At 36.2% G+C, this 13,961-nt stretch overlaps 1 protein-coding gene across 1 annotated transcript in view; it reads right to left on the bottom strand.

Moving 5' to 3' along the window:
- Positions 1 to 13,961, bottom strand: part of LOC121385073 (mucin-like protein) — a 69,454-nt gene that overhangs the window by 15,860 nt on the left and 39,633 nt on the right. Inside the window, exons 2-6 of the mRNA XM_041515608.1 lie at positions 9,919 to 10,005; positions 7,927 to 8,154; positions 7,495 to 7,626; positions 2,706 to 2,824; positions 1,101 to 1,415 (exon numbers count right to left, since the gene is read on the bottom strand). Of these exons, the coding sequence (XP_041371542.1) occupies positions 1,101 to 1,415; positions 2,706 to 2,824; positions 7,495 to 7,626; positions 7,927 to 8,154; positions 9,919 to 10,005 (881 nt within the window). The remainder of the gene's footprint in view (positions 1 to 1,100; positions 1,416 to 2,705; positions 2,825 to 7,494; positions 7,627 to 7,926; positions 8,155 to 9,918; positions 10,006 to 13,961) is intronic.

Genomic DNA, 13,961 nt, shown 5'->3' with positions numbered 1-13,961 from the left:
CAACCGTGTTGGTAAGTTGGTGTCGGATAAGTCTATGTATTGTAGACTGGTGTACGCCAACATGTCTGGCAACTCTTGGAACAGTCCATCCGGCTTGTAAACAACCTATTGCTAGGTTTCTGTCAGCTATGCTAAGTCGTGGCATTGTGAAAGCACAATTAAATACGCTCCGACAAAACGCTATGGATTTGTTTCGTCTTCTATAACCAATGGGCTGTTGAAAACACCAACTTCTTGAGTTCTTACCTTTGCACGGACCTCTCGAGGAACGTGTGAGAAGTGCGTTTGTTCGTTATTAAAAGTAATCAAAAACACATTAACATGTTGCATGTTATTCAATTTAAAGTAGCAACTTATCAAAAGAATGTTGCTTTTTCTGTAATTAATAATATTTCTTTAAATTTTGATACAAGCAATTGTTTGAATAGGTTTTAAAATTCTCGCGTTTCTTTTGCTGTTCTATATATATATATATATATAGAGAGAGAGAGAGAGAGAGAGAGAGAGAGAGAGAGAGAGAGAGAGAGAGAGAGAGAGAGAGAGACTTCTCGCACACAGAATGGCCGATGTATTGGCCACTGCATAAACCAATCGTGGATAATTGGCTGGAACGGGAAAGACAAATCGCTTTATTCATCATCCTCTGCTCGGCTATATTAGGGGAGGGAGCAGGTTTTTGTTTTATATAGGGAGAGGTACATAGTTTAAAGTGGACACCTCCAGTTTTCTAACGCACACTAATATACATGTAGTTCGTCAAGATAAACGTTTATTATTGTGATGTTTATTGCTGGAGGTCCAATAAATGTCAAACTGTTAAAAAACGGACCGTAGATGTTTACCCTAGTAGACTAACTAACATGTATTATCTATATAGTAATTACTCTTCCAAAGAAATATCAAGCTGACTGAAATATTACATGTTACGAAAAAAAAAAAAAAAATACAAACAAAATTAAAAAATATATATTGCATTCATTTAATTTAATAAATATTGAATTTTTCAGGGCACTTTGAATTTCTAGAAGTGGTGCACACCCTCAGCACACTCCCCTTTCATCCGCGCCTGTAAATTCAGCTAATGGTGAAATGACACTTACATCTATCTCGGGAAAATCGGATCCATACTTTGGAACCTTGTACCACGTCACAATGAGAACCTGTGACGCAGCGAATCTTGCAGCTCTTGTGTACGTTTCGACGTCACGACTGGCTCTTTGTAGAACTTGTCCGACCTGTGCGTCGTTGTTAGCGTCATTCTTGTCGTACAGACGGTAAGTGATGCTTCCAGTGTTTGTCACTGAGACGTCAACGTCAGCGCAGTAGGGACACAACACACTGCGTCTGTCAGGAGGGAACTCCATTACTATAGGGTTGTACCTCCTCCCAAAACTCACAACTCCATTGCTGCCAATCTGCACACATAAAAAAGAAGCTACAGTTATAATTATCATCAGACGACATTCATTCTTTTAGACGAGTGTCAGAATTTTTTTTTTTTTCACAAAAGAACGAGTAAGGGGAGGAAATCTTTTATTCAAAGACGTACTCAACACATTGTATTTACGGTTATATGACGTCGTACATATGGCTAATGACCCGCTTTCGCCACTTCATGGGCTACTCCTTTCGATTAGCAGCAAAGAGATATTTCATATATACAATCCCAAAGACAGGATTGTACATACCATGGCCATGTTACAAACAGTTGACTGGAAAGAGAAATAGCTCAATGGGCCCTACAAAAGGACGAGTGTTAGAAATATGTTCTAGTCAGTTGTATAATTTTCAATAGTTTTATTATTATGAAATTTGGTGCCTTTTTTTAAAAATTTGTACGGTGACGACACTCCTTTCCGCTGACATATTACGTCACGAGTGGGACATAGCCCAGTGGTAAAGCGCTCGAATGATGCGGTCTAGGATCGATCCCAGCCAGTGCACCACGACTGGTATATCAAAGACCGTGGTATGCACTATCCTGTCTGTGGGACGGTGCATATAAAAGATCCCTTGGTTCTAATGGAAAATAAAATGTAGCGGGTATCCTCTCTAAGACTATATCTATATGTCAATATTACCAAATGTTTGACCAGTGGCGTAGGCAGGATTTTGTATTGGGGAGGGGGGGGGGCACCTGTGTAGTGGGATATGACACAGGAACCTTTTTTTAATGTTATTAAGCGAAAAGGTAAACATTTTCCGGGATTGGAGGGGTGGGGGTGGGGGTGGGGAGGGGACCATGTCCCCCTGCCCCCCCCCCCCCCTCTTGGGTACGCCACTGTGTTTGACATCCAATAGCCGATGATGTGCTCTAGTGGTGTCGTTAAACAAAACCAAATTTAGCTTTAACTTTATATTACGTCAGAAGAAAGAATACACACAGTATTACATATTGCATGACGTCACATATTATTTGTTACACAATGGAGTGAACCACGACTGGTATATCAAAGGCTGTGGTATGTACTATCCTGTCTATGCTCCTTAACCATATGTCCTACGTCATATAACCGTAAATAAAATGTGCGTCATTAAATAAAACATTTCGTTCCTTCCTTCTAAAGGACAAGACCAATTAGCCAATGAAAAGGGACGTGTACAAAAATAATTTTGACCAAAATACTATACATATGTGAACATTGCCCACTATATTACTCTAGTTTTGACTGCACTGTGAAAAAAATGTATACAAATATACTTACAAAGATCCTAGTATGTTTTCTCCTATAAAATGGAATTCCCGCGCTAACTTCCAGTCTCTCTGTGACGTCATCTCCTGTTATGGCTGACGCACTAGCCGCGTTTCCAAATGGATACATTTCTGAAAGAAACATATTTAATATAATCTGAGAGACTGCACAGATTCCTGAGTTTGCTTTTATTGTAAGAATAATATGTAAGAATTACCAAATGTTAAACGAAACAAATAAACTGTTTGTAGTCTTAAATTCCGTGTATGAAACACACACACACACACACACACACACACACACGCACACGCGCACGCGCTCGCACACGCACACGTGCAGGGAGCACGTTAAATCAATACTTTTCTTAATGTGCAGGGCGAGTTACTTTCCTCTATTTAGCAAATTTAAAATGGTGGGCAAATTGTTTGTGTTGTCGTGTGAAGATTTATTTTGTTAATAATGATGCAAGTACTTCAATCGGGATTTAGTGAGTACGATAGGTTATACATTTTTGGTTTGTGTGTCCATTTGTTGCACTATTTCGGTTGACAAATGGTTGAAACATGGCGCAACTAGTTATATTAGATATATATATATATATATATATATATATATATATATACATATATATATATATACATATATATATACATATATATATACATATATATATACATATATACATATACATATTTATACATATATACAGATATATACAGATATATACAAATATATAAATATATACATATATATACATATATACATATACTTATACATATACATATACATATACATATACATATACATATTTATTTATTTATTTATTTATCATATAATGTCTTACATTTTCAGTACAATCAAAGTATGTAAGTTGATAATTTGCAAATTAGAATTAAATTAATCGAGTTCACGGCACTAGGTTTATTGACATTTAAGCAAACGTATTAGGGTGACACTCCATAACTGACGTATGCATTCACAGCCATCGAATAAAAACAGTTCAGTAGCAATTTTACACTGAAAGCTGTCCAGCGATCAGAAAACAAAAAAACGCCATGCACTAGTTTATTTTGATGTAAGAACATCCAAAATGACGTCATTCGAGTTTGACTTCATTTCCATACAAAATGTCATTTGAATATCTAGTAGTAGCGGACTGGAATTAAAGCTTCGTGTGCAGTTTACAACCACCCCACACCCCCCCCCCCCCCCAAAAAAAAAAAAAAAAACCAAAAAAACACACCATGTTATATTAAGCTTCAGATTATATAGAGATTATTACCCTCGTGTGTCTCCGTATCGTCAATATCATATATTAGGAATAACATTTTATTCCTAATATGTGATATTGACGATACCGAAAAGGATTCCAAAAAAATGTTTTATTGGTGATTATTTCATTATTTTGATTTTTAAGTTATGTCTTCATTACTGAATAAATTTTGACATGTTTTGTTGTGTTATCAGATACGGCGTTTGCATGAATAACGTGGCTATGTGGGTACCCTACATCATTTCCTGATCCTAATTAATAGCGCATGTGCCCACCCTGGTCTAACTGGCTCTAACTCTCCTTACTATTGACCCAGTCAAATTGTTTATGATCCTTTTATGAAGGATCTACTAAGTACTCTATCCCACGTACAAATTGTTGTATAATTAACTTGGACATATTGACATTGAGCTCTCTTTGAAAACATCGCCATCCTAAAAAAAAAAAAATACTTGAAAGTAGAAAAATATGCTAATCACTTCACCGTGACACAACACCCACGCGTGCATTAATGCCAGCAACAGCTCCAGGGGAACTTAATTAATAAAGGAATTACAACTCCATTCCTAACTGGGCAATTTTTAATTAACCCTACTACTCGTTCAGTAACGATGTGAGAAACGCTTCCAGGAGAACTTAATTCTAAAGGAATTACCACCTCTACTTCCTAACTGGTTCTCTCTCTAATTAACTCTTACTACTCTTCAGTAACGTGTGATAATTCTCTCGCTTCCAGGGGAACTCTCTCTCGCGAAGGAATTACAACTGTATTCCTAACGCAGTAATTTTTAATTAACCCTCTACTCATTGGTGAACTTGTAACCCCAGAATTAATACTGGTACCTATCACAATAAAGACAATAACCTACAGCTTACCTAGGCCCTCTAGGATGACCAGGCTAAGCCTACATAATTATTTAGAACAGTGAGCGGGTTCAGTATACTGGACAGTGACCGGCAGCCAATCGTCTAAATAATATTGGTATAATACAGTATTAAAAGTTTAAGAAAAACATCAATCACAACGGTTATACACAGAGCAGAAAAATATATTTACCTGCCCGAACTGTAACTTATATATTGGTTCAAGTGGACGACGTCCGGCCCTTGCAGCCTGATCCTATATTTTCTCCCTAGATATCTCTAACACACTAGCTCCAGTGGGCCAAGTAAAACCCCAGACTGGTCCATGGAGACAGCACGCGGAACCGAATCTTATGATGTGTATATTTCCACAGTGACCAAGCGGTATTTTCTCTTGGATCGCCAGACGGCGCGGCCTAGTCGCCAAAATCACTGTCGAAAAAACCGTACTCCTATTACGTAGCTACTGGCCACATTGGGCTCCGCACCTGAGCTGGGTGCTTACAACCTGGACGACCGTCGCCGCAGCCGTATGACGGTTACAAGGTGTATGAGACTTATGCCTATTGGATCTGCGAACGGCCGCTCTAAAACAATTAATATCTTCCACAGGCTCTGAAACGCCCAACTAAACGAGCTATCGTTGACTCATGTACCCCACATTGCTGGGCGACCTGACGTTGCAATTGTCCTTGCATAATTCGAGCAACAGCCTTACGCCTATCAACTTGTAACATTCGCGGCATTTTGCTTTTCAATTGTGTTGAAATGAAATCTTGTTCACTCGATGTGTACTGTTCGAACCTTCCATTTGGTATGGCGTTCAAGTCCATAGCACGTGGCAGTGGCTAGGATGTATGTTTTCTTGACAAAACGGTAAAAAACCCCATGGATATTGGCACGTGCTCACAGCTGACCCAATTGTAAGCAAAGATTATTTAGACAGTACAATGAGGTAGCCGTGTTTGACCTTTTGAAGTTGTACAAAATAGGGATGGTCAGAAACATTTAATATACAGCCACTGACATGTTACGCAATTTTTATCATTAAAACATCTCTAGCTATTTCTCGTTCCAGTCAGTGTACCACGACTGGGGTATCAAAGACCGTGGTATGTGCTATCATATCTGTGGGATGGTGATATAAATGATCCCTTGCTACTAATGAAAAACATGTAGCGGGTTTACGTATGACTTAATGTTGGAATTACCAAATGTTTGATATCCAATAGCCGGTGATTAATAGATCAATGTTCTCTAGTGCTGTTCGTAAACAAAACAAACCTGAATAGTCGGTAGCATCTTACCAATGGCAACAAACACAGGGCAGATCCTTAAATATACCATATATGTATTTCCAAACAACGAATAATATATTTGCGATAAATATCTACTAAGTACTCTATCCCACATACCCCTGCGCGTGCTGTAACCTCACCGTGGTGCAGGGGTGTAACATTTTCTTTGAGAATGGCCAATACAGCACAAAATTGAAGTTTTGAGTAAAATTCAATATCCGTAAAATTCTGTGATATTTGTGTTTTTGCACAGTTCTTTACACTGTTCTTTACACCGTTTTTGTATAAACCTTGAATTTTTATATTGATGTTTATCATCACTTTATTTATTTGCATTACCATAGTTTGACACCCAATAGCCGATGTATTTTTCGTGCTGGGGTGTCGTTAAACATTCATTCATTCATTCATTCATTCATTCTATCCCACATACAAATTGTTGTATAATTAACTTGGACATATTGACATTGAGCACTCTTTGAAAACATCGCCATCCTAAAAAAAAAAAAAAACATACTTGAAAGTAGAAACCAAACATAAAAAAACAACGTCACATATGCATTAATGCCAGTAACAGAACTGTTTACTGCTGTCTTAATCAAAATTATATCTCCATAGAAGGCAGTAGAAAGGGTATTCGCAAGGATGTGAGCTTTTCCACGAATAGTCTCTCTCTCTCTCTCTCTCTCTCTCTCTCTCTCTCTCTCTCTCTCTCTCTCTCTCTCTCTTCTCTCTCTCTCACTCTCTCTCTCTCTCTCTCTCTCTCTCGCGCGCGCGAAGGGTCTGTGTTTAGCGCAGTAGGTAGAGCGCTCTCCTGGGGTTCTTTGGTCGCAGGATCGAACTTCAATGGTGAACCAATACTCTTATTGGGTTTTCCTGTTCCAACCAGTCTCCCACGACTGATATATCAAAGTCTGTTGTATGTTCAGTCCAGCAGGATTAAGAAAGAATTTTGGCGGCAATTTTATTATTTTGTTTTGGCCTTCATAATAATACTTTATTGCCATTAGGCTAAGGACCTTAGAGCACATAATTATATGCTATTAAACGAGATTTCATTTAGTATCATGTTTATGTCCCGAGTGAAATAATTTTCAATAGTTACGAAGGGCATACACATGATACGAAATGGTAGCGATTTTAACATCTTATTTATTAGCTATAATCGATCTTAATTTATATCACTCAACTCGTTTGGTTGATGTTCCTGCAAGGTTCTAGTGCGCCAATTGATTACGTCATCATGGACGTCGAAGTGTTACGTCCCACTTCGCGAGATATTTTTTACCATATGGGTAATACTCAAAGGTAAACATATTCCACTATGGTTGATATATATCTACACTACATGTTCATCGACACTTACTCCAAACACAAGTCCACGCTTTCGTATTCCATTCATATGGCTCTTGACAACCACATTCGAAGCCGAAGTCTAACTCTATGCATCTTGCAAAAGGGCCGGTGCAGTTGTTGAGTAGTGGATCCGAGCACTGATCTGAAACAAAATAACATAATTATGGTAGCGGGGTTTGGCCCAGGAGCGGTCCCAAAGGTCAAACATATACATATATATATCTGTCTATATCTATATATCACGCAATCTCTCTCTCTCTCTCTCTCTCTCTCTCTCTCTCTCTCTCTCTCTCTCTCTCTCTCTCTCTCTCTCTCTCTCTCTCTCTCTCTCTCTCTCTCTCTCTCTCACACACACACACACACACACACACACACACACAGTGTCGGTGACATTAAGGACTTTAGATGACATTTCTGCCACAGATTTCAGTATTTTACTTACCAATGCCATCACCGCATCCTTCAACCGCTCTTTCCTGTCGATTATTGGCAATATCTATGTCCATCATGTTTATATCGTAGGGTAGATTATCGTTCACGTTTGACGTCATACTCGAAAACGCGTCATGTGACGCCATGTTTGGAAGTTGTTGGCGAGAGTTATAAAGATCAAACAGACTGTTCTTTTTCTCTACAGGTAACAGATATTCATCTTCCAACGACATGGCATCTGGAAAAAAGCAGCATTGCTATACACAGACTTTTCTGTAAAGGCCCGTTTGGCTATTTCTCGTCACAGCCAGTGCACCACGACTGGCCGTGGTATGTGCTATCCTGTTTGTGGGATGGTGCATATAGAAGGGCGCTTGCTAGTAATGGAGAAATATAGAGGGTTTCCTCTCTAAGACTATATGTTAGAATTACCAAATGTTTGACATCCAATAGCCGATGATTAATAAATCAATGTGCTCTAGTGGTATCGTTAATTTTAAAAAAATTCTGTAAAGATCCATCAACTCTTAGTTTGTTAAGATACACTACTAGATCATTCTAATGTATTAATCATTGGCTATTGGACCAGGCCCGTAGGAGCTCAGCCCCCCCCCCCCTCCCTTTTTCGCCAGTTTTTATTTCGGGACTTTAAAATGTCTTATAATGCTAATACGGAAACCTGACGATAGAACCATACAAATTAGCCCCCCCCCCCCCCCCACACACACACACTTTGAAAATCCGTCCTACGGGCCTGTGAACATCAATAATTTGGTAATTCAGACAGTTTTAGACAGTCATATATATACTGTACATAACGGCCACTAAAGGCACCTTAGGAAAGTGGCCGTTATGGACAGGTGGCTTTTATGTACAGATACAGAAAACATTCATTAGTTTACTCTGAAAACTACTACTAAACTGGTATGCATAAAGTATGAACTGACGTCACATAAAGTATGAACTGACGTCACAAAAAGTATGAACTGACGTCATATAAAGTATGAACTCACGTCACATAAAATTTTAATTCAAAGGTTTGATTGCGTGTAAATTTTAATTCAAATCTTTGATTGCGTGTAACGTTATCCAAATGTGTTACAGGTGTGTAACTTTGCCAAACTTAAAAATGGAAATGTTTTATTTAACGACGCACTCAACACATTTTATTTTACGGTTATATGGCGTCAGACATATGGTTAAGGACCACACAGATATTGAGAGAAGAAACCCGCTGTCGCCACTTCATGGGCTATTCTTTTCGATTAGCAGCAAGGTATCTTTTATATCCACCATCCTACAGACAGGGTAGTACATACCACGGCCTTTGATATACCAGTCGTGGTGAACTGGCTGGAACGAGAAATAGCCAATGTGCCCACCGACGAGGATCGACCCCAGACCGACCGCGCATCAAGCGGACGCTTTACCACTGGGCTACGTCCCACCCCTTAACCAAACTTAGTGTCCATTTTTACGGGTTGAAACTAGCGTCTGCGCCTTTAAATTAATCTATAAGACGTACAAATGTAGGTAAGAAATAATTATACCCTAGTAACAAAAAGGCAAGTATTTTGTTTTGATGTTGTTAATACTTGTGTACATTTTAATGTAGCGTATATTCATTGGTCCTACTTAATAAAATACAATTTAAAATTTGGTCAACATTTTGCGTTAAATTATCATGTAATTATTTCCGTTTGTATGCACGTTTCATTTTATTTTTGTATGTTTGCTGTTGTTGTTGTTTATGTGTTATGGTTGGTTGTTGTTGTTTGTCTTTTTTTTCTTTCTTTTTTTCTTTTTTTTTTAGGGGGTGGGGGTCTCATTATTTTGGGGTTTCAATTTTTATACTGTTTATGTTTCTTTTTCTTTCTTTTGTTTGTTTCTGTGTTTGTTTGTTGTTGCTGTTGTTTATTTTGTTTTGATTTTTGGGGAGAGGTCGGGGTTTTTTTGCGGATGGGGTACTTTCACTACAGTTGTGGATAGTATGCATACATACCTTCAGCTAGGACCGTTAATGCTTGGAAGGTTAACACGAAACTGACAAAGAACACAGCTTTCCTTCTGTTAGGAAATAGTTCTTTTGCTGAAAAAAAGAGAAGGAAAACAGTGCAAATTATGTTACATTCCCAATGTTTGCTTAAATAATACTATCACAAAATGCAACTTGTTAAATAAGATTATATGTGTCTATATGCAACTCATATTTCAGATGTGACAATAACCCACATATTATGCAAATAAATTTAAACGAAACATAATTATGGCATAAATACAGATATAATTTTTTTAATAATAATTCCCTATTGATTACAAAAAAATAAAAAATAATAAAGAAATACACAAAGCCATACAATAAGCACTCACACCCAAATGTTTAATAAATAAAAAATAAACAAACAAATACAAACATATAAATATAAACAAACAAATACAAACATATAAATATAAACAAACAAATACAAACATATAAATATAAACAAACAAATACAAACATATAAATATAAACAAACAAATACAAACATATAAATATAAACAAACAAATACAAACATATAAATATAAACAAACAAATACAAACATATAAATATAAACAAACAAATACAAACATATAAATATAAACAAACAAATACAAACATATAAATATAAAGTAACAAACAACAACATTAAAAACATGGTTTATTTAACCAAACCATCAATAATTATCGGGTATTGGAAGTTTTAAACATTTGGTATTTTTAACACATAGTCTTAGAGAGGAAACCCGCTATAGTTTCCCTTAGTAGCAAGGAACCTTTTATATGCACAATCTCATAAACAGGATAGCACATACCACGGCCTTTGGTATACCAGTTGTGGTGCGCGAGGTGGAACGAAAAATAGTCCAATGGGGTATGTCCAATCCCTTAACACAGTAAATTGAGATAGTTCTCGTTCCAGCCGCTAATGAAAAAATGTATCGGGTTTCCTCTTTAAGATTATATGTCAAATTACCAAATGTATGATAATCCAAGAGCCGATGATTATTCAATCAATATGCTCTTGTGGTGTCGTTAAACAAAACAAAACTATTAGTAACAGATTTTTTTGAAAACTCTTTAAAGGGGTTTGTCGGTTCGTCTTGACACTGAAAAGGTTCAGTACACCTCAACACAGTACAAGGAAGTACGTGAAAGAAGATGAAAAAGAACATGGTTGTTTTCTTTCTTTAATGTCTCACACATTATTTTTTACTTTTATTATTATTATTATTATTATTATTCTCTTCTTTTTTATGATCTACAAAAAAGACGTAACCCCAGTGGTGTTTATTAAAATAACAAAAAGTCCAAACAGGATGGACTATTATGAAGACGATAATGGTGGTCGCGGCACTTAAGCATATTCTGAATCGGTCTTTTGAAGCGCTAGATGACAAAACTGCAGGGATGTATGTAATTCAATGGAATATCTTTGGAAACATGTTTCGCTAACCGACCCCCGCCGTCAGCCGATCTTATCACCATACAGGTCGACTCGAACGTAACGAGTCTCACAATGAAGGGCGTAGGCATAGACATTTTTCTCAGCTTTTGTTCGCTATGCCGGCGAATTGGCTGTCTTATAAGCATTCACAGCTGAAATGGTTTTCGTAAGATCCCCTACAAGTTCCTGGTTACCAATTTCTAGATCCATTCAACGGTAAAAAGAAAAAATATTCTACATAAAGTGTGTCATACATAATAGCTAATAAATGAACTACCAGTTATAATTGTTTGCCCCGTGTGAACTTATTTGCACTTACGTCGACATAAACCTGAAAATAACTGGTTTTATTATTATATTTAATAATTTAATATAAAAACATAATTAATTAATAAATAAATATTAGCAATAATAATAATAATAATAATAATAATAATAATAATAATAATAATAATAATGATGATGATGATGATGATGACGTTGATGATGATGATGATAATAACAACAACAAAATGATGAGGATAATGAATTACCAATTTAATAATAGAAACAGACCCTTTATACAAACAATAATATTAGCTACTCTTGAGCTAAAAAGGCACGGGAAATTTTCCCGGGTTTTTTTTTCTTGTGTGTTTTTTTGTTTTTTGTTGTTGTTTTCTTGGGGGTGGGGTTCGCACATCCACGCATACGTGAACACAAATAAGGTGAAAATAAGGTTAAAAGGTTGGGGTTTTTTACTTGTTTTCTTTCGTTTTTTTTTTTTTTGGGGGGGGGTCGGAGGGGGGGGGGTTGTAGGTTGGGGTTATGTGTTTTTTTTTTTTAATAAATCAGAATTTTTTTCAACATTGGTTATCGTGGCACACTGAAAAAAAAGACTGGAAAAAAAAGAGTTGCTTTTGTAGTGAGAGGAGTGCAGGCAAAACGTGCAACAATATTTTCTTATGCGATGCTATGTTATTGCAATAAACCAATAAAATCCAAGGTACGTTTTTGCTTCAAATGCATTTTATTCCATTTTAACCCACATTTGAACAATATTTTATTTCAGTTACAGTTGTTACCAATATGTCATTTGTCCGCATGCTTAACATGTGCGATATATTACATTTCTATTAGACAGTATTCAGGGAAATGCCCATTGCGTTATTATGTATGCCTCTAAGAACATTCAGTTAAATTCATTTATATAACTATTCTGTGTTTATATTCAATTAAAGGGACATACCCTAGTTTCAACCCGTGAAAATTAAATACTAAGTTTATTTAATCTACAAACCTATAACACATTTGGATAAAATTACAATTGAGTGAAACACGAGTCTGTGACTTTGAAATGGTCAAATACCCTCTAAAAATAGACTAAAACTCGACTCCATAACTGTTACTTCTCAGACGCACGTGTGCTTTTAAAAATATGATAAATGCATTTTGTGATATTAAAAACACCAGGAAGACCAAAAACACTTCGAATGTATGGGAACTGATAATCTAAACCATAAAATCTAAGTAAAGTATGATTTCAGTTATCAAAAACGGCTATAATAGTCAAAAATATGTCTTAGTGTTTAAAAACTAGAGTATGTCCCTTTAAGGTTTAAACACACACTTCCGGCTAAATATACTGTATGATATTAGTGAACACACTTTAACTTCAGTTTAAAGGGACGGCTAAATATACTGTATGATATTAGTGAACACACTTTAACTTCAGTTTAAAGGGACGGCTAAATATACTGTATGATATTAGTGAACACACTTTAACTTCAGTTTAAAGGGACGGCTAAATATACTGTATGATATTAGTGAACACACTTTAACTTCAGTTTAAAGGGACGGCTAAATATACTGTATGATATTAGTGAACACACTTTAACTTCAGTTTAAAGGGACGGCTAAATATACTGTATGATATTAGTGAACAAACTTTAACTTCAGTTTATTAGTAAACACACTTTAACTTCAGTTTAAAGGGACGGCTAAATATACTGTATGATATTAGTGAACACACTTTAACTTCAGTTTAAAGGGACGGCTAAATATACTGTATGATATTAGTGAACACACTTTAACTTCAGTTTAAAGGGACGGCTAAATATACTGTATGATATTAGTGAACACACTTTAACTTCAGTTTAAAGGGACGGCTAAATATACTGTATGATATTAGTGAACACACTTTAACTTCAGTTTAAAGGGACGGCTAAATATACTGTATGATATTAGTGAACACACTTTAACTTCAGTTTAAAGGGACGGCTAAATATACTGTATGATATTAGTGAACACACTTTAACTTCAGTTTAAAGGGACGGCTAAATATACTGTATGATATTAGTGAACACACTTTAACTTCAGTTTAAAGGGACGGCTAAATATACTGTATGATATTAGTGAACACACTTTAACTTCAGTTTAAAGGGACGGCTAAATATACTGTATGATATTAGTGAACACACTTTAACTTCAGTTTAAAGGGACGGCTAAATATACTGTATGATATTAGTGAACACACTTTAACTTCAGTTTAAAGGGACGGCTAAATATACTGTATGATATTAGTGAACACACTTTAACTT

Source organism: Gigantopelta aegis, chromosome 11, assembly GCF_016097555.1.
Source record: "Gigantopelta aegis isolate Gae_Host chromosome 11, Gae_host_genome, whole genome shotgun sequence".
Classification (NCBI taxonomy): Eukaryota; Metazoa; Mollusca; class Gastropoda; order Neomphalida; family Peltospiridae; genus Gigantopelta; species Gigantopelta aegis.
This window is presented reverse-complemented; position numbering and strand designations above follow the sequence as displayed.